Source organism: Bactrocera oleae, chromosome 2, assembly GCF_042242935.1.
Source record: "Bactrocera oleae isolate idBacOlea1 chromosome 2, idBacOlea1, whole genome shotgun sequence".
NCBI lineage: Eukaryota > Metazoa > Arthropoda > Insecta > Diptera > Tephritidae > Bactrocera > Bactrocera oleae.
In genome coordinates this window covers 88,179,435-88,202,604 of record NC_091536.1, presented here as the reverse complement: position 1 = coordinate 88,202,604, position 23,170 = coordinate 88,179,435, and the positions used below count along the sequence as shown (strand labels likewise).

Below are 23,170 nucleotides of genomic sequence, written 5' to 3'. Positions count from 1 at the left end.
ATTAAATTTAAAACTTTAAAGCTTTTAGATATAACTTAAGTTTACTTTTTAAAATAGGAGATTCAAATTGGAAGATTTAAGAAGATTTGATTCCAGAATAATGATATTTTAAAATTCAAACACAAATTATAAATTATTTATTGGTGAATAAAAATGCCAATTCACTGAAATTTAGTAATAATTGTAGTTTCCAAAATACTTTGCCCGATTTTACTTATTTGTTGTACAGTTAGTCAAAAACTAAACAATTAAATAATGAATAAACAAATTTTAAAACTGATCAAAAACTATATATTAATTTGAAATTAAGATTATTTATTTAAAAAACTGGAAAAAAATTTATAAATTTTTATTATATTTTGTTTTTTTATAGTATTTGCAACTATTTTTGAAATATACGATTAACTTATTTTAATAATCAAACATTACTGCTTAATTAACAGTTAATCTGTTAATACAGTTTTATTTTTTATATATATTTATTTTATTTCCAACGCAATCTCAAGTTGATACAAAAGTAAATGCTTACTTTTATTTATTTTGCGTTGGGTCTAAAAAGTTTGGTTTCATTTGAACTCACGACTGCATTACTGTTTTATTGCTTCCACTCGTACAAGATTTTATTAGAATTATTGCGGTTTTCAAACTGTCTCAGTGTCGGCATTTCCTACATCGTCGCTCATATGTATATGTTACTTACTAAGTTCAATTTCTTTTGCTTCGAGAAAATTCCGTTCCCCTTACCACCTACCCCCCATTTAACATACAGTTTTCCAACTCAATGTAAATGGTCATACGCACTTTGTCCGTGAGCGTCGTGGCATTTGTATTGATTCCAAATAACCGACTCTTATCATACGTATGTATGTGTATGGATGTGTGTAGGGTTTTCTTGTAGACTTAATCTTGATTTAAATCAATGCAGCTTGGTCACAACAAAATTCTTTAGCGAATAATGACAAATGAAGCCATAGAAAGACGCACACTTGTACATATGTATGTATGTACGTATTTAAGTGTGTTGGGAATCAATACGCGCCGCCGTCTTTGAGTCTCATAGTTGTCAATGAAAGTGGCGAGCATGCGAAAGAAAACCTTACCCGGAAGATATTATGGCATGGCAAACGTGTCAATAATATAAGCGGATATTAGTGCAAATAGTGGCTTCAATAAATTCTATGTACTTCTGTGCATATAACGTCATTATAGACGGTGCGTAAGATCCATCAGTTTACGGCACATATTTTACATTGGGTTCGGAATAACCAATGACTGAAATGGCATATATCTCTAAATAAGACGAAAATACTTTAGCTACTTGACGCTATTTTAGACCCAACTGTGGAGAAATAAAAAAAATGCATTTCTTTAGCTAACCGATTTAGTCCATTGGAAGGTCATAATATACTGATGTTATTCTAAATGCAACAACCTATTTTAAAACAGATGATTTTGAAATGAATACTAAGCAAGTAGTTAAACCGTTTCAAGTATATCAAATGCAGAAACTTAGTTTCTAATAAGAGTTTAATTTGATCTTAAATATTGCTGGTAATCGAAAAGTGAAAATGGAAGACCAAATTAATTAAGATGTCATCTACTCGTCATTTCTCTACACATTATCTTTAGGTGGTGCTCTCTTGCAAAAATCTTTCCATATAAAAACCACAACAAAGCTTGCGAATCGAATTCGAAACGTGACAGTAAGTGAATGCCTCATTAAGTTGGTGTAATGCGTTCGATTCACAACTCTCTAACTATTGGCAAATCAAAGTTTTCTTTGATTATTGAATCTTCAGAATTTTGCTTTCGATGCTCTAACTTCTCCAAATTCTTCATATAATTGATATTGGTCGAAAATAGAATGCAGCTTTCAATAGGTGGCTTACTGATATACTGGACGATATTTGCATGAAACTTTCCTGCGAGCAAAACCCGTAAGAATTTTGAAAAAATACCACGATTTTCGCAGCTAAACAATGCTTTCTAAACCGTCTTTCTAAATGCGTTTTATCGGTATTTTTTATGCAGTGAGAATCTCCTTGAATATATAATATGAACGAAACTGGTAGCTATAGTATTATTAATGTCGTGAGGTTTTCACAAGAAAACTAAGCTTTCTCCTTCTCCTTCTTAGAAATATATTCATATTTCATTGTCATTATGCGCTAGGGTCTATAACGAACCTTATACTTTACTGTAATGGAAATTGTGGTTCTGAAACCTACAGCCACAATCCCAGATTTCAATTTTGCCATTTATGCAGTAATTCCATACTAAAATCTCTCAACACACCCACCATATACAAATTATATAATTCTCTCCTTTAATTGGCTTCTCTATGCAATTTATGAACTTCTAATTGTCTACAGCTGCAGGAGCGAATATAAAAAGTAAAATGGCGCCAACGTCAATGCCAACAAATTCGAATGCAACTATAATTTAATAAAGTCGCTCGGTAGTCGGTGAAAAATGGATTACACCACGTGATAAAAGGGGTAAAAGAAGAGTAGAGATACTTGTGGAAATATGGAAAAAAAAATATATGAAGAAACTAACATGTGTTGAAGCTCAACAGTTATTAGCGGCTAATGGAGATGGAGTTGGAGCGTACATGAAGCGCTGATTATTTTCTATGAGGCGGGGAAGAACGAGAAGAAAGTCAGGGATGTGCTGTAAATTGCAGAAGAAGCCACACACAAGCGGCAGCAATAAATATTAAGTGCTTAGATACATACACATATAATATACATAAATATATATACAATATATATATAAATACAAAGATATATATTTATTATTTGTGCAACTGACAACGGCAGCGTTGGCAAAAGCGTAATACACTGGGTACTCTATATGCAGCAGCGGTTGATACACTTATACACACACATGTACATATACATTTCATGCTCAAATATGTATTTACGGCTATATATGCATACCTTGCGCTTGAAGTTCCATAAACATGTGTTTCCAAGAATAAGTTGATTTGGAGTTTGGTTGAAGCTGCACAATACAATGCCTTGTGTGTGGGTTCGCACACACACGTGCACACAACTATGCATGTGTGCGTGCATGTCAATATGTATGTTTATGTATGCGCTTAAGTGCTTGCTGCGCTGGCATTTGTGGCGGCATGCATGTAAGTTACTTAAGCTGCATAAACATTTATCAAGAACAACTATAGCAGCTACAACAACAACAATATAATATAGTTTCAGCCGTTCAAGACGTGCATTGACCATGAAATGCAACAAGCTGCGCAAGTTGCCAACATTCATTCTTTATGATAAATGAGCTGAGCTGCAATCTACCGCATATACATACATACACACACATATATAAGCATATTTATATATAATATATGTGATTGTTGAAGTGTGCGCTTGTGCTTTGTTTGGGTGCAACATTGTTGGTGGCGGCAACATGCTGTTAGCTTACACTGCAACACAGTTTACTTGTATATTTACATTCATATATACTATATAGATAAACTTACATATAGATGCTGCTTAAGCTGGTGTTGAAATGAGTTCCTTGACTCCTACAAAATTTCTGACAACAACAAAGTTATAAATTAAACAAAAAGTTCTTTAAATTGGTGGAAGAAGTTACAGCAACTGGAAAAAAAAATTTTGTTATTTGTCTTTTTTTAGCTTTTACTTTCTTCACTTTTCTTCCAGGAAATATCAAAGGTTAAATATCCAACTCATTTGAGCACGTTTCGTGATGGTGATCCGCAAATACACATAAAACTGTCACTTGGCCAACAACTTTATTACTTAAAGTTTTATTTATCGCTCGGCAATAAATTTACCCACAACAAATACACATACATATCTAGATATAAAAACCTTAAATATATTCAGTAATTGACTTAGTGCGCTCCCTGAAGTTAATACATGAGCTTTGAATGCCGCAGAGTATGGAGTTTGATGAAGTATTAATTTTTCCAACTAAATTCCGAAAAATATCGTTTTTTGTTGTAATGCTTGATATGTTTTATTACATTATGCCTGCGCATAATAACATTAGTTAACAAAGTTAATAATGTAAATATGTTTGTTTTTCGTAGGGCCCTATTAATTAGCCCTATTATGAAGCTGTCAAAATATTAATTGTTTGTTTTGTAGTCAACGGCTTTTTGTGCTGCTAACAATACAAATTGTACGACTGTTTTTGCTTAAAGTTGCTTTATACAATTATTGCAAGCCCAGTTTATTAATATAGAATACACTGGTGGGTAAAGAAACAGACCAACTATATAAAACTATCATTTTTAATTTCAGAATAAATTATCATGAATTTAACTAAAATAAATTTTTAATTTTGGAAATTTTCTTTAAAAAATTTTAATTCCGAAATTAGGGAATTTTAATTTTTAAAAATTAAAGCTGTTTTTTTTTTGTTATATATGTGTTCATAATATTCCTAGTTGTAGACTATATTTTACAACTTTTTTTCAATTATTGTTATGATACATTTAACAACTATCCATTCTACGCGCCTAAATACCATAAAGATAATGTTTCTGATTAACACAAAAAGTTTGCTATACTTATATCATATAAAAATATTGAGCTTAGGGGGAGTTGAAGTCAACAGACAAGCGGTATTAGCTTTGCGCCTAATTGTAGGCAATTTTTCTTGAATAAAAAAGTTGTGTATTTAGGGTAATGTAAAAAGATTTAGCTTAACGAAAAAGAGAGATAAATTGAACAAGCAAGAGAGATATGATAACATTAGTTTTAAAAAGAACTCAACCAAATAAAGGCCCTTTAAGAACATCTGCACATTCTGACAGTACTGTCTGCTTTTCTCATGCCGACACTGTTACTACTTCCAACTACTTTTTATTATATCATCACAATATGCAAGCATTATAATTATTTATCTCCATATTCGATGTTATTTGTGGCCAGTGCTATATGATTCAGCATTAATCAGGCTTAAAACAGATTGCATGTTATAGTGGGTTTGGCAATGTGTGCCAGCCAATACCTCACAAAGTCAATATTGTGTATTGGCAACATAAATTAAACACTGCGGTGCACCAAAAATAAAACCATAAAACATAAACAAAAATAATGCAGCTATTCAATATTAATTGAAGGTAATTAATCGCCATGCAAATGGCATTATTCAGCTGAATTGCGTTGTATTGAATACTGAATTGGATTTTCACATCGGCGCCGCGACGCTGATGGGCAAATTGGCAGGATTTTCCCCCATAACATGATTTTTTTTGTAATATGCTGGTGGAATATAACAATGTCGAAATTCATATATACCTATATATGAATTGTAATTTGAATTAATTGGAGATTATTAAAAGGAATTAAGGCAAGCATTTACCTGTTGATTTTTTCAATAGCTTGAAACTTTAAAATAGCCTTTTGTAACAGAAGCAGCGTAGGTGTACAAATTTTACTAAAATTAGGTAACCTTTTTAAGGTTTTTAGGTTTTTGTAACAAAAAATACTATAATAAGTATGATAAGAATTTTGAAATTCAAAAATCGTTTGTATTATGGACATAACCTCCATTGAAGCGGAGAAAAACCTTACAACTACAAATTTTTTATGCCAGTTTGGTTAGAGAGTATAATTTATCTTATGAATAAAAGCTTAGTAGTTCAAAATATAGATGACCTCAACAAAATTGAAGTTAAACTATTACCGAGAATACAGACCGAACAAAACTATTTTCGCTCCATATTAAACTATTCTATATTGAACTGGTATATATCGCCAATGACCACAATAGCGCTTAATGAGTATGACGCTCAATCAATTTGGTGTAACTGCTAAAATCTCAATAAAGCGCAATTATTACAACAAACTAAAAAACAATTAAATATGTTTATCTAAGAATAAAATACACATTAAAAATTAATAAATGCCGTCTATGCATCAGAACAATCTCATAAAACTATTTCAATTAACAATTTCTTGGCAATTCGCTATACCGAGCAGCAATGAAGCGCCCAATAGCAGGCCACACGCCGCTCGCTGATTCACGCGAAGAGTCGGAACAGCCGCCCGAACACTCAACAATTGTCATAAATATTCAATAATGTACGTATGCATGTGTGTGTGTGAAGTGCAGTGTATGATACAATTCATAAAAATAAACTAATGAAATTTTGTCTCAAAAAGTCAGCCGCAAAATCTGCCAGTTTGTGTATTTTATTGCAGTTCAAGCGCAGCAACAGAAGCAAAAGCATAACAGAAAATTTGTCAAGCGCATTTTCCTTGCGCTGACGGGTCGTTCAAACAGACCACAAACGCACATAGTACATAGAAAGATGAGGAAATGTGTCACAGTGCACAAATGTGTTTAGCAGATGTCGAAAGCTTCGAGGCAATAAGCTAAATTTTATATAAACATTTGGGAGAAATTAATAATTTTATATGTTTTAGCATTTTGACTTTTATGTAGTCACAAAAACAAAAATACATACATAGGAGTAGAATTTAGACGCAAGCTTTGCAGGCGGTCGAAATTTGACCGGTTTGTAGCGGTTGGTCAATGGCTCATATAAGTATATTATTCTTTTATGCTTATGTATATATGAATATGTGTATAGCATAACTAAGCTTATATTCTAGTGCAACAACTTATTGTGGACCCTTTGTTTAGAATATTTCGTATTCGAATAAATTTATAAATATTTTGATTAGCTCATGTTTCCGCAACTCAAGCTCAACACATTCTCAAAGATAGGCACAAATATCAAAGTTCATGAGTAATATTTAACTTTTCAAGTGAAATATATCGGAGAAAATAATTTGTATGGAATAATTAAGAAAAAAAAAAACTTCAGTTATTTAAAAATCATTCAGCAAGATAAGCAAAAATAACATAATTTACATGAGTTTAAAATTTTGAAGCTTATGAAGCTCATTTAAGCCTTTAGCAACTTGCTTGTTTGTATCAGTAATAACAAAAGTAAAGTGAAACCTTCGGAAAATTGGAGTAAAAATATATAAGAAATTTTTTCATATTTATAGTAGTTTCTATATAAACAAAATGTTCTTTCATTAAAATAAATTAAACTTTTCATACATATATTGAGCGCTTGAGCTTTCATTTTGGCAGTCAAAACAGAAATTATAAAAAAAAATAATTATGAACTCTAAATTTATAAGCTTAATGCCAGTATTTTCGTACAATTTTTAACGAATTTTCCATACTAAAGCTATGTGTTCATAAAAATATCCGTAAGCTGTACTTTACAAATTACATTGTTATCTACAATATTTTTAAAATAAGTTGTATGTCAACAAATATCATAAATATAGTTTTGTTAGAGCTTTCACTAAGATTTTAAATTTAAATTTGAGTATGATAGTAATTTTAAAACACATTTTTAGGTAAAATTAGTTAGAGCTTTATGGTGGAATATTAACTTTAAATGTTGTATGTGTATTAAAAAGTATTCGCGCTTTCATTTTAACAAATAATTAATATGGCTGAATCAAATAATTCACAAAATTACTTTTTCTGATTAAAAGATATATTAAACATTTTTATTTTGTATTAGATAGAGCTTTCACGAGCTTTCACACCCATTCTTATATATATATATATAACATTTTTTGAAAGGTTTATCGGATATCTTTTTCATTTAAACAACATATAACTTGGTAAATTTTCCTTGGGATATATAAATATTTCGTTTGAGCTTTCATCCTTTTATGAGCTTTCATGCTTTTAATGACTTTTTATTACCTTTCACGAGAGCTTTAAGGCTTTAATAAGGTTTAGATTTATTTAACAAATTTTACTAAAAATTGTTTTTAAATTGCGCCACTCTAAAACGTGCTCTACTATACTATACCTATCAATATGTCTATGTGAATTGTGAATTTGCAAAAACTATAAGAGTTCAACGCCATCACAAATACAAATTATTTTATATTGAAACTCAGCAGTACTCATAATTCTAGTATTCGGTAATAAAATATGCGCACGCTCATTATATATTTTATCAGTTTAAAAAGCAGCACTTCATCGGTTAAATACCTCGCCGTTTTTTGATCATATCAACAGCCATTCGAAAACGCATAAAAATACCTCTGCTTGTACATAGTTGCCACTTATGATATCGAGAATTATTGCCATGTAGTGTTTTTCGTTACAACAACAAAAACACACAGGTAAGCGCTACAACATAACTCGTCCCGCTGTCTGACTGTCGACGCAATAAATTTTTCGTTTATGTTGACGCACACCTTTAAGCCGCTTAAGTGGTTATGACTCTTCTTTATGCTTTTTGTTGTGTTTACAGCTCTTTTATTGCTGTTGTACCCCTCTCGTTGCGTATGTTAAGTAAGAAATCAGAAGGTAAGCATTGAAGTATCTTTTCAATAATTCTTGATTATAGATTTTTGTATTATTATTTTATTAATTTGCCACTTTATGTGAGTAGCATGAAAAATTATCAATAAGAAAAGTCTAAATTTACCTCGAACATTTGCGGGTACAATGGAACTGTGTACTCATATGTGCACATGTATGTCTCTAAAATACTTATCAATCATTGGCAACAGTTGACCGGCTAATTGCTGGGTGCTTGCTGCAATATTCTCGGTGCCTAAGTGAATTATCGAATGACTGAGTGATTGTATGATCGCTTGACTGACGCTATGACGGATTGAAACAACAACTGATTGACAATGAACCGGCTGCGCGCTGCATAAAAATTGTCTATGCGCGTCCATGTTTTTATGTAGAAAAGCACTAAATGTTTATTTTCCTCTCTTCTTTTTGGCGCTGGTTCGCCTGATTGTCAACATATCACATTACAATGAAGTGGCCAGCCAGGTGTGAGACTATGCAAGCCTCTAGAGATACATTCATAGACAGATATGTATATACATGTATATATATATATATATATATATGTTTGTATGTGTTACGTTATGTGGTTTTCTAGAAACCCCCAGTACTTGAGCGCTCACAGTTTATGACTCAATAAAAATTTTCTAGGCAAAAGTGCGTGTAAAAGGTTTGCATCGTAAAATGTTTGTGGTTAAAATAATAATAAATATACAATTTTATTCGCATAATTTTTATGCATTTAAATAGTTAGCCGAAGCTTCGAAGTTTCCCACATTTTCCATAAATCTATTTTTTGTTGTAAAGTAAAAATTACTTGTAAATAAAAAGTAAATATCTGAAATGATAACTTATATGCAAAATTTTTAAAATCAAAACTGTACGAAAGATTGTCTCTGCATATTTTTATGAATTTAAACATTTTTGTAATAAAAGCCCATAAAGGTTCGCCATTTTTCTGCTCACTACATTTAGCGGACGCTCTCTTGCCATAAAACTTTCACGGATATTAGACAGCTGGTAAGTTTTCTAGAGCACATAGGATGAAAAATTTCAACATTAGGTGACTTTGGAAAAACTATCACCCTACATAAATTAAATAGAATTATATTATATACCCGATATCGTATATTTATGTATTTTGATAGTCTATACAATGGTCTACCCCGTTATTATATTATATAAACGTACTCGGTAATCGGAGTTATTGTTCCTATATTTTCTTAAAAATTTCTTCATTTATGCTGCTCTTTATTTACTCTGAATTCTACGCTCTTTTTGTATAATTTTTTGGTTTTATTTCGAAAGAAAAAATTAAAATTTATTTGTTTAAACTTACATGATTGAGGCGCGCTGCAATCTTGGCATGCTCCTCTTGATAAGCTTTGCGTGCTTTACGTTTATCTTGTGATAAATGTGTCAGCTTTTCGCAGACAACTTCAAGTAGTTCTGCATTGCTTTTGAATTGTTTAGCTTGATGATCCAATTCATCCATATAGGAGCGCCAGGCTTTCGTTATGAGGCTGCCTAAAAAAAAGAAAATACAATTTATTTATACTTAATTAATAAACTTAAAAATTTTTATAAAATATGATACTAATAACACTTTGACCAAAATGAATAAAACTGATCGCAGTAAATAAAATAAAGTAAAATAGTAAAGAACTATTTCACACGAGATAGTTGCCAAACCAATAAATTCTACAGAAAATTTTAACTAAACATCTAAGGCTTCGTTTACGGTGTAGCAAAGATTACAGCAGCATATTCTGATCTGATAAATTCAGCTAATATTAATCAAAGTACGAAATTTGTATAGTTTCTATAGAAAATAAAGTCAGTAAATACAGTAAATGGTAAATGGTTTTATAACATGTCAGTTTTTTTGGTTTTTAAAACCGCAAACCGTATCTGTTTCTTTACGACGCGAACAGTTTGTCTGACTAACTTTACTCTTATACTAACTTATTATTTCATAACCTGTCAGTACTTCAATGGTTCGAATGTCCGAATTTTTACCATTTCGAACTTAGCTTATATTTAGAGATTAAAGGAATTTATGAAAATTCTTATCATATGCCGTGAATATCGCTTAAGTATATTAGCGTTTTCAGAATGCAATAAACAAGACTTTTGAAAGATAGACTCTGCTACAAAGTTGACTCTCTTGAACTCTCTTAACTTATGTTATTTCATAAAGAGCAGGACTAATTAAATATTGTACGCATAAGATTACAAGATTTATTTGTTATTCTGTTTTAATTTTCAATCTTAAAAGCACCGTTTTAATAACGAAATGCGGAATACAAAATAAAATAGTCTACAAATCTTCGACAAACCGTTACATATGTAAGTTTATGCAAAGAATTAACGAAATGACTGCAATAAACAGGTTAATAGTCAAAACATTGGTTATTTGTTGTTATTTTTGTGATATTACGGCGATAAAATGTTTGCTTAAAATTATTTGATGTGGGAAAATTTTATAGTTGCATTAGTAGAGCAATTAAAAACACTCATGTTTATGTGTATGTCTCATATGGCTGTGTGTAAAATCGTTTATTTTGCAAGTATGTAAACATATGAACATATACATATGTGTATGTACGATTGTATGTGTGCCAACACAGTTATCTTAATTTTAAAATTTTTTATATTAATTATTTTCGTTCTATTACTGATTTATTAATATATATCTTTTGTAGTTAGCGTTTAGCGCACATAGTCACGCTCACTGAGCGCAATGCCACAACATAAGGAAGCAGAAAATTTGTAATAAATCGCTCGTTGCCTGAGAGTTGTGAATGGAAACTGTAATTAATTGCAGTTGCAATTTGGTTTAATTGCTAGCAACAAATGTGCAAATTATGAATGCAGAAAAGTTCATAAAATACAAAAGCACAATAGCACATACATATATACACATATGTAGCGAGCGAAGGCGTTGAGGCTGCCAATGAGAAACCTAACCTAAAAACTCAATAATAAACAGCAACCAAAGGAAATGTGCGATTGATCGTGCGAAATTAGTGCAAAGCAGCTGTTTGAATGCCTCAACTAATGCAAATAATTATATAAATATTCAGTTTAACACACATACATATAAATTAAAATCAAATTTACATATTTCCCAAGCCCAGTGGCAACCACACATACACACTTTATTTACTATTTACTTTATTTTACTACGCGTTTTTGTTTTTGCAGCCAAGTTCGTGGCCAAGGTTACCATATTTTCAAGCAACTCAAAAATATAATACAAGAAATGGGTGGAAAAAATAGTAACAATTGAAAAAACGAAGAAAAAGATATTTAAGTAAATGATCTTCAAAAATGTGCATACACTTTTTGCATAAGCGTATATCTTATATATTATATATATATATATTTGAGAATATTCTCCAAATTTGAAATTGTTCCGGCAAATAGTTTCAGAGATATGAGCGTCTTGTAAGAATTTTTTAACTTGGTGTAATCGGTTGGTGAAAAAATGTTGTCCGTAAAAGCTGAACCGATCGACTTTACACGATCTTGTTGGATATATCTTTCAGAATAATCCAATGAATAGTATTTTTCGTATTAATATTTCCAATAAGTATAAAAACGACTGCTTTTTGGGAAGCCGCCATTTTGTCAAAAATCAAAATTTTGACTAGTCCTTTTTGCTTACCTGTATTCACATATAGTAATCATTTTTTTTTTTTTGTTTTTGGATTTGAGATACTTTTAAGCAGAACAATCTTTCTCACCGAAAGACATCTTTTGCGGAGATCCTCCTGGAGATCAGCGACGGGATCAAGGGAATCCAAATTTTTTTGAATTACCAATTATTAAAGTACATTAAATGCTGTAAATGTACATTTTTATTTTATTTTTTGCAAACCATAACAATTACCAAGTTGCACACATTTATATGCCTCAAAAAATTATACTGTACCAAAATGAAAATCACAAACATATTTGCAGTTTTTTTGGCAGCCCATACAACAAAGCACTTAAACCCTTGAGCTTGGACAGCCAACTCTAGGTGCTTGTAAATTACATAAGTAAAAAGGGCAAAAAATGTCAATTACCCATTATTTATTTCTGAATTTCATCAATAAATCGCTAGCAACTAGATTCTTTGTCTAAAAGTAACTTCAGTCTCTTCGTTTCTTTAACCTCGTCGCGTGACTTTATTGAATTTATCGCGGTAATTGCAAGTGATTAACAGTAATCTTACTGCACCTCAGAAATGTGTCGATATATGCATAAGCATTTTATATACTTACATAAATAACTGCATATTTATTTACTAAGTTATATGCACATATGCATATATGTATGTGGTCATGGCGGTTGCGCTTGCGCCGTTTACAATTAAGATAGAGCGATCTCTCGCCGCTCTACAGCATTCCAAATCATATGCAGGCACTGGCTGCCTTAGAAACGACATTACTACCAGTACTAAATATTTTAAAAATAATTCGAAAATATCCGCCATTAATTTCTATGGTATAATGCTCGCCAGCAGCGGTATCCAGTACAACTATCGATTTGCTGGCGTGTGATTTGTTGTACCCGTAAGTGTGTGTTATGTGCACTTATAATTTAAACTGCTGGATATTTATTCAAGCTATTAGGTAATTATACGAGAAATTCAAAAAAAAAATCAATTTGTAGCATAATAAAAAACTGTGCTTTCATGTGGACTAAAACTTAACAGAAGCAAAATATGCATTACTACTATGGCGAATTATAGTCATAGAAATATCAAGTTCAGATTTTTAAAGTTTTTGACCTACAGCAATCCGATGAAAATATGGATTTTTACCTTTATGTGGAATTATATTTTTTTCAAAAGATAAGAATTTATTTTATTGAAGAAATCACTGATTTGATTGAAACAAAAAGTTTATTAAACAATATAGTTTCAGAAAATATGAATTACTTTATGGGCGAGTCATTTATAATATTTATCATATACGAGTACATCCTGATAGTATAGCTTGTGTAACGGTAAAAGTCTGACTGCAACCACTATCAGATCATCGAGTTTTTAAACTCTTTATAAAGTATTGGGTTCCTGCTAATTTATTCTGGGTCTTTTAAGTATAGAAAGTATTTCACAAATAGGTTTCCAAAGGAACGCCATTTTGCTTTACACCCTGATTAGGTAATATTAAGTTTATCTTGAAGTTTGTAACACCCAAAAGGAAAGGTAAAAGTCCCTATAAATTACATATCGTATATGAATGATCCTTATATCCGTCTGTCTGTATATACGCGAACTAGTTACTCAGTTGTTGAGATATCGATCTGAAGTTGCACACGTACTTTTCTCTTCAAGAAGCTACTCATTTGTCAGAATCGCCGATATTGGAGCACTATAGCATAAAACTGCCGTAGAAACGATTCGATCAATTTCAAGTACTTACATTGAAAACTTTATTATTTGTAAAGGACATTGTAGCCTCGGCGTAGCCGAAGTTAACGTATATTCTTTCTTTTAGTTAAATAGACAGACATACGATTTTTTTTTAGTATTTGAAAAACTCTCCACACAAAAAACTTTTAATGTTTCTAAAAAAACAAACTATTTTCGAAATTATTCTAGTTTTAAAAATTATTATTTATTTAAATATGTTAGTATTCATGTTACTTTAATTATTTAAAGAAAAGAAAGAAAGCTCTACCATACCCTTAAGTAGCTACATATAAGAAGTCTTGGATCACCAATAAATACTTCGATAATCATGACTCTTAAATTTTCAAAATAGTGAAAGTGCATTGGACATAAATGGCATAAATCACCGTTATTGGCTAATGATTAAAGTCGTAAAAGAACCGAAAATGCAACAATATCGATAAACTAACAACAACGATAAATAAATATCGAAGTACATGCATAAATTTGTAGGCACTTAATACGTATATATTTATGTATACATTTATAAGTATATACGAGAATATATATGTAGCAAGTAAGTAACGATGTAGTGCATACATAAATCCATGTCACACCGATGGAAAAGGCACACAACGGGCCGGTCGCGCAATAACTCTGGCGATTACAGCGGTGCTTTGGCTTGCAATTGCATGTGAGTGTGTGTTTGCATTGGCAGCATGACATGTTGCCACATTTTACGCTCGTGTGAGAAATTAAAACGTTTGGCAAACCATAAACTGCACTGTACCCCACCGCATCGGCCGCGACCCCATTTGGACGGACTGCATGCAAATGTTACATCACGCAGCAAAGAATGTGTGTGCGTATGTGAATTTGCGTGAGTGCGTATGTGTGCGTAGATTGTAATATAAATGAGCGTGTAGATAATAATCGGCGACATGGTGCGATATTGGTAATATTTCACAAAAAAGACAGTTATGTATGCTAATATTTATCGCTGCAGAAATTTATTATTATTTTTGTTTTTCCTTCTGATTTTTTCATTGCTGGTGTATTCAATTAAGGAAATTTTATTAATTTTGGTAGTTCCGACATTTTCATTTCAACTAGTAGATATTTGTGCTTTTGGATTTCTCTACTATATTTTTAAAGAATTTATTAAAATTGTTTTAGACTACTTTTCAAAGTAATATCTTTTCATTAGTTAGTTACTAATATACAACGTTATCACAATAATATTTTGTATTTGAGTTAAATTTAATTTTAATTTGAGAACTCTTCAAATTTCTTACTTTATTTCTCAACATAACCTCAAATGGAGATTCGTAGAGTTCTCCAAAAAAAATAATTCGCAAATACTCGTTGTTAAAGTTTCGACTTCATTACTTCGGGACTTCGAAACACAACTTTTAAAAGACCATCAACGTTTTATTGTAGATAATCTATTGATCTTTTGGTCAAAATAAGCATAGTTGTATTCAAAAAAAATGGAAATGTTTAAAAACATAAAGGGAGTCAGACTTGGTAAATGATTATTTATACCGGATTTGTTTCTTCAAAATTTTACTTTATCATATCCACTGATAAAGCTGAAAATTAAAAATTCCTAAGGAATTAAGTCAATCTATTGTAGAACCCTCAAAGAAGGCTTAACTTTGCCAATTTATTCTGTGAGTATGGAAAAGAAATCGAATTGTTCTCTTTTAGGCTTTATTAAACATGTATGTGTCTTATATTGTAATTTTTGTAAGAAATTTTCGCAATCACATTTTTTTATAAGAAAATTGCATATTTTTTCAGAAAACATTTGGATTCTTAGGCTAGGCCTATAGCGTTAATTAGTTTCTGCTCATGTTTTACTTTCACAGAATTTTCTTGTCGTTCTAATTTTTGCTTTTCAAAATTTCTAATTGAGTTTCGTAAATTGATCACAGTTTGTACTTTAAATTAATCGTGAAACCACATTGTATTATAAATAATATAGAAATACCAACTTTTATTGTTTTGTTTTTGGAATTTCAAAATGAGTTTGCGATTAAAAAATATTCTGACGCACATTGACGTCTTTATTCACGCTTCTCCTACGCAAGTGACTTCATTTTAGCTTTGTTTTCATTATTTGTTCGTTTTTGCTTGGCAAAGTAGCTGATTTTATGCAAATCCCGTATTAAATATGTTTTCGAGGTATCGGCTGTTTTTTAGCAGAAATTAAATTGCAGTATGTCTCACAAAGTTAGTATGCAAATTCGAACAAAAGCTAACAGATCTACATACAGACATGCATATTTATGTATACTAAAGTGGTCATATGTGCAATATAAAACTCATTCCAGTTAAAAAAAAAAACAAAAAAAAAAACAATTCAATGTAGTTCCCCTTGCTCGGAGAACTTGCAGTAAGCTGAGTGACACTTTTATCTGACTTTGTTGTTTCTTTTACAATTCAAGAGCATAACAAAGAGTTTGAATGATTAGGTTGAAACTTTTTGTGTGACGCAAATGTAAAGTTTCGCTGATAAACGCTTAGAATGGAAACTAGTAGAGCGGTTATACTGTTTTCATCGTGATTTTATTTATTTATTTTGTGTTTTGCTGGTATTTTCTGTTTATCTAAGTTTTTTTTACTTATAATGTACATATTAAGTAATATGTAAGCTGTCTGCATTTCAATACAATTCACTGTTTTATCAATGAGCTTCTGAGGTTATTTGTATTATAACAAGGTTCAATTATATCACTTGGATGTACATACTATGTTCTCTTTAAGAATTTCTCGAGGTGCATTTAAGTCATTCAAAAGATTTTTCTCAAATCGCATATTTTCGATGCGCTGGTGTTAAACTTTATTGCTATTTTTATGGCTCCAATAAATGAGTCTTATTAATCTTAAATGCACTAAAAGTATATTAAATTTATTAGCAAGTGAAAAATTAATATCATAATCACATAATCAGCAGTTCACTAAAAGTATTACAGGAAAATGTATAAAATTCTATAAATATCTTATGCATTGAAATCGTAGTAAACAAAAAATAAATTACATGCAAATTTCCAAGTTTGAAATTCCGAAAAATAAATTTTATCCATTAAAACCGTAGTTATTAAAAATAAATCACCAGCAAAACTTCAAGTTTCGGGATCCCTTTGGAATCGTAGCACAATAAAATATATGATATCACTTAAAAATGTTCACGTTTCAGGATCCTGAAAATATAAATTGGGTTTTCGAAGAATATTATTTGCATATTGTATATATATGAACACACCGATCAAATTTTAAGGTCCCGAAAACATAATTTCGGATTGTCGCCAAAAATATTTGCATATTGTGGGAATATACATATGTATATATATATATATTTAATGAATATTTATATATTTAATGAAGAGAGACCCTAATGCACAAAAATCAAACATCATAGTTTCGGGATCCCGAAAAGATAATTTCTGATTTTCGAGACATATTGAAAGAGCAACACTTTGAGATTGCATTTAAGTATGTGATATTATGATAGCTTAAAATATAAGCAACCTGTACTCATAAATCAAATTTATTAGGAAAGCATAGATTTTTAGAACTTAAAAACATTTCGAAACGTTTAAGAATATAAAAATACGTTACTAATTTTTTTCCTATGTATATGGCCGAGTTACCTGCCCAACGACTGGATTGTTCAAAATGAATGAAATAAAAAGTTTTGAATTTTGTAAGTGGTTTATTTAGCCAAAAAATGGAAATATAAAACAAAATAACGAATAAAAAATTTTAACAAATAACAGTTCTACCAGTAGCTCTACTTGATCCTCAACTTAAAATGTACAAAATATTTATATTAAATCTTCCTTTATCAGCGATTCACACCTTTTCTGCACTCTATGGTAGAAAAATGTTTTCTTAACAAAAAATGTGTTTATGACAAAGTTATACATTCAAGAGAGTTTTTAAACAATCTCATTAAAGTGAGGTTATATTGCTATTCTTAATGCTTTTGATTATGCCAGTATCTTATATTTTTACCGGTTGTTTGTTCGATTCGCCCCTCTAATAGATTTTGTGAATCGAAGAGAGCTAATACATTTGTCCCAAAGATAATCGAGGTTTACGTCATACGAACGTTGACAAAAGAATTAAAAAAGTAAATCTACTCAAACAGAATTTCGCTGGCTTACTTATATTCATATGTTATATACACATACAAACGTATACCTGATATACCTGCCTATATATATGTACTCCTTCTAGATATAATGGACTTATTTTTAAATAGCTTTCGCATTGCAGCATAGGAAAAGTCTTTATTGAAAACCACAACAAAGTGAACTTGCGTATTGATTATCAGAGGCAATACTTACATACGTTACTATATTTATTATTTTTCTTTTATATTTTTTGTTACTACTGCACCCCTTTTGCACTCACCTTGCATTTCATCGGCGCGATCAGTTTTCATACCCTGTTGTGCAACCGCAGCCAAACCGATCGCATATTCCCGATCGCATTTGGCTTTCAATTGTATGGATCGTTTCATGGTCTCCATAAGTCGTAGTTCGGCATCTTGGCGCACGATTAATGCCTCGTGCGCGGCACGGCCCTGCAGGGCCGATGAGAAACCCATTGCTGTAGGCTTGTATTGATAACTGTTTAAGTTGTTTTTACTTTTTCACAAATTTTAAAATATTAAAAAAAAATCGTTATTTTTTTTTTTTGTTTTGTGGTCTTGTAATGCGGTTGGTATTATGTGGTTAGGTAGCACCGGTTTTTTTTTCAATAAAAACACATTTATTTCAAGAATTTTTGTATTTGCTTTTCACATGGTTTTTTAATTAATTATTCACAAGTATGTAAAGGTGATGATAGTTATGTGTGTAAACTTTTGTTCTTCTACAAGTAGATATAAGGAGATATTTATTTCATTACACATATTTTTTAACGATTTTTTATAAAAAAGAGTTTCCTACAAGCAAATATCAACCTACAATCTAACATCAATCACAAATTAATTGGTAAGATTTCTGATTTATCCAACTAGTGCTAATGGAATATCTACAGTAGCACAAGAGCATTAAATACTCAAAAAAATCAGTAACAACTATACAAATATTTATTCATGTGGCGCTCAATATAAACATCAAAGCACAATATTTCAAAAACATTAAATCATTTCAGAAAGCACTGACTACAATATTCGTAGAAACAAAATTATCGTAAGAAAAATAAAAAATTTAAAAAAAAATATAGAAACTGTGTAAAAGAAATAGCTTTATGAAAAAAACAAAAATAAATGATGCCAATTTTTTTTATGTGATTATACAAACAAGATTATAGTGCATACACGAGTATACATAAACATGTATGTTTGTTTATGTATATTTTGCGACTTTCACATTTTTTTTTTTTACTTTTGCTTATTTGCATTATTTTCAACTTGCGCAGAATATTTCGACACTTCATTTCATTTCGTTCAATTCCATTTCATTCAATTCGCTTTACACTCAACTTTCTTGCGAATGTTTTGCTGGCATGCCAGTTATATGAACTCTGTGCATGTTGTTGTGATTTTCGAAATTTTATGGCACATTTATTGGCCAAGTCAGCGGCTGGAGCTTCATAATGTTCGAGCATATGCCAATTTGCAAATTTTGCGAAACATTTTGCATCACAACACATTGCAGAGAGATGTACAGGCCAGCATTTACTTAGGCATACATAAGTACGTAGTAAGTATGTATGTGCTTATTTCGGAATGTGAAAAATAACAATAACAATAATTGGCTTTGGTAAAAAATGTAGTGATGCAAAATATTTTTTGCTAATTTTAAATAAATATAATAAATATATGTTTTTATGAACAACTTAATTATATAATCAAGGCAATATCTTCTTAAGTATGTAAATATGTTTGCTTTTTTTTAATTATATTATATAATCGTTTAGTATTTCTTTAATATTTTTATTTACATTCCAAGCGATTGATCAGTATTATGATAAATCATACTTCCAAATCAGCTTAAATAAAAAATAAAAAACAGATTTAGGTAACGTTCAGTGAAAGCCACCCCATGTATCTATAGTATTTAAAAGTCAATAATCGACCCTAGATACCGATTTGAGTGAAAACTCGCCTGCAGAAAAAGCCTGTCTCGACACGAAGACGTGGAGCGTGTGAGCTCGTCGTAACCATTCAGAATCTAATGGATTGTATTATTTTATTCAACAGCAAGACCCTGTCACCTAACGAAAGAGAGTACCGGTACAAATATCAATATAATGAATTAAAAATTTATATTTTATTTTCTCCAACATAATACAATATGTAACCAATCTATATGTCTACATTTTATATATTTTATAGTGCATAACACAAGTTAGTGTAGAAAGGCTCTAAGTTAAATATCTTCTTTATTTCACATATTTTGGATGTACTCAAAAAGCGTCGATATAAAGTTTCGTAGTTCCCTACAGAACCTACTGATAACAAAAAAAAAATGAATGACGCCGTTAAAGCAAGAAGCCCCATTAAAGATCAGCAGTTACTATCCTAACCTAACAATTGTTAAATTATCTATATGACCACTGCTTCTAGAAATATCATTGCAGATATCTAATATGAAAAGATAATTTGCTCCAAACATATATACTTATTTTCACTTTAGATAAATAGAAACTATGCACTGGAAACACTTGAATTCACCCATATATAAGTCAAAACGAAAGAGGGAGTTCTTTTGGAAGCCTATCTTTGGAACGTTCTTATACATGGAAAAAACCAGAATTAATTAACAGAAACAGGATCTTTTATAAGAGCTTAAAACTAACATGATCTGGTGTTGTTATGGAAATAGCATTCGAGCAATATTTTTGTCATTACAACAACAATACATTACCTAGATTTATAAATAACCAAACACTCTAAAGTTTCTGAAATACTTTCGCTGTTGCATAAATTAATTTGTGAGAAATTTTAATCCAAATTTTCAATTTTATATACCCTGAAGGCTCAGAAGGAAACGTCACAAACCCTATAAAGTATGTATATATAAAAAGTATATATCATATATATGTATATATAACAAGTAAGGAAGGGCTAAGTTCGGATGTAACCGAACATTTTATACTCTCGCAAAGTCAAATGGTATACTCGTTTGAGATTTCTTTGTGGATTGACTGATATTTTCGGTAGAAGATCAACTATAGGCACTGGGGTCCACATATTTAGTAGTTAGGGGTTTGAACAGTTTTGGTTCGATTTAGACAATTTTTGGCCGCAAGGTGGCATACTTTAATTGCATTATTCACGCGAAATTTTACCCCGATATAATCATTGTTACCTGATTTGCATAGTGGAAAGTGAAAGAATCAGATGGAATTGAAAATGGGAAGTAAGCGTGGTTGTAGTCCGAGTTCGCCCATTTTCGCACTATGACATAAAAACATGAAAAGAACGTTATGCACCGCATTTGGTTGAAATCGGTTGAGCAGATCTCAAGAATTGGGTTTTCACCTAAAAGTGGGCTGTGCCACGCCCACTGACTAATTTTGAACGCGGTTCCTATAAAGCCAATTTATACCATCTCAGAGATAAAATTTAATGTCTCTGGCGTGTTTAGTGCTTGATTTATCGCGCTTTTAGTAGTTTTTAACAGTACCGTTATATGGGGAGTGGGCGGAGTTGCCACCCGATTTCAACTATTTTCACACCGTCAATAGAAGTGCTAAAACCATTTGCTTCTAGTGAATTTTGTTATTATAGCATTAGCGGTTTAGGAGATATGCACATTAAACCTATTAGAGGCGGGACCATGCCCACTTTTTAAAAAAAAGTTCTAACTGCAGATGCCCCTCCCTAATGTGATCCTGTGTACCAAATAACAGTCTTGTATCTTATTGCGGAGCTTAGTTATGGCAAGTTATTTGTTTTTGATTAATGTCGTTTTCTGGGCGTGGCAGTGGTCCGATTACGCCCATCTGCAATACCAACCGTATCACGGTACCAAGAAACATGTCTACCAAGTTTCATAAAGATATCTCAATTTTTACTCAAGTTAGAGCTTTCACGGACGGACAGACGGACGGACGGACGGACAGACAGTCACCCGGATTTCAACTCGTCTCTTCATCCTGATCATTTATATATATATAACCCTATATCTAACTCGATTAGTTTTAGGTGATACAAACAACCGTTAGGTGAACAAAACTATTATACTCTATACAGGTTGCGAGAGTATAAAAAGTATATATCATATATATGTATATATAAAAAGTATATATCATATATATGTATATACGTGACAAGATAAGCGATAAACAATCCCTCTAGCCAATTATTGTCCAATTCATCGGTACAATCTTTAAACAAACTGTTCAGATCGCACCACTATAGCATATAGTTGCGATGCAAACTGAACGATCAAAATCAATTTTTATATTCTTTTATGCTATAAGAAATTCAAATGTGAAGGGTATTATAGCTTTGGTGCAGCCAAAGTTAGCGATTTTTCTTGTTTTCTTGAGTGTTTTCGACTCCCAGAAACAGTAATTAAGAAAACAGTGCACAACATCCACAAAGAGAGCTGACTTGCCAATATATTTTTTAACATTCACTTACTTTTTATACGATTTTGTCATAAATAAATAAAAATTTAAGTGCAAACACCTTCACGGATTATTTGTATGCCTCCAATTATTTACACTATTTTACTATATTCATGTTTTCACAACCTAAATAAGCCACAATGGCACTTGAACTTTAAGCCTTTTTCGAATATAATGTTGTTTGTTGCTATTGTTTTGCTTTTGCTAAGCCATGTTTAGCTGCAATATTGTTCTTAACACCGATATAGTTGGCGTCACTGTTGCTGTTGTTGTTGTTATTATTATTGACGTGTTGCTATCTTTGTTGAGCGTGTTGCCGATGTTTACGTAAAACTAGTTTTTCCAGCATAAAAACAACTACAATAATAACAACAACAGCAAATAAAGAAACAATGCCGAGCGTTGAGCTGGTGCAAGTAAGGTAAGCTAAGGTAGTTGCCTGGATAGCTATGCAGCTATGTACGTGTGTGTGTAGATAAATAAGCAAACAAAAATAAATACAGACGACACACACACACACATACACATACTGTCGCGCTTGAGAGTGAAGTGGCAGGAGCACAGCTCCAGCATTGCTTGACTACTGACTTTTCTCCGGCACTTTGACTGTTTGCTTGCGGGAGCTACACAGCGCTGGATTTGAGCAACGCTTTGTCGCCACAGATCGCTTGTGCCTGTATGTATTTGTGTTTGTGTGTGTCTGTGAAAACGGGTTAGCTTAATAACAAGGCGACTCGTTGCAGGCAACTACAACCAGACCAACAGCGCGGCAATAAATACACAAAGCACCGTAGTCAATAAAAGACAGCTACAGCAACAACAACAACAATAGTATCACCAATA

The 23,170-nt window shown here is 31.5% G+C and overlaps 1 protein-coding gene across 5 annotated transcripts in view; it reads right to left on the bottom strand.

The window, feature by feature from the left end:
• The window catches only part of FER (tyrosine-protein kinase Fer), a 77,473-nt gene that overhangs the window by 53,024 nt on the left and 1,279 nt on the right, over nucleotides 1–23,170 (bottom strand). For all 5 annotated transcript variants that reach the window (XM_070105956.1, XM_070105955.1, XM_036361117.2 and 2 more), the window contains exons 2-3: nucleotides 18,152–18,613; nucleotides 9,683–9,870 (exon numbers count right to left, since the gene is read on the bottom strand). In XM_070105956.1, the coding sequence (XP_069962057.1) occupies nucleotides 9,683–9,870; nucleotides 18,152–18,347 (384 nt within the window). In that variant the 5' untranslated portion in view covers nucleotides 18,348–18,613. The remainder of the gene's footprint in view (nucleotides 1–9,682; nucleotides 9,871–18,151; nucleotides 18,614–23,170) is intronic.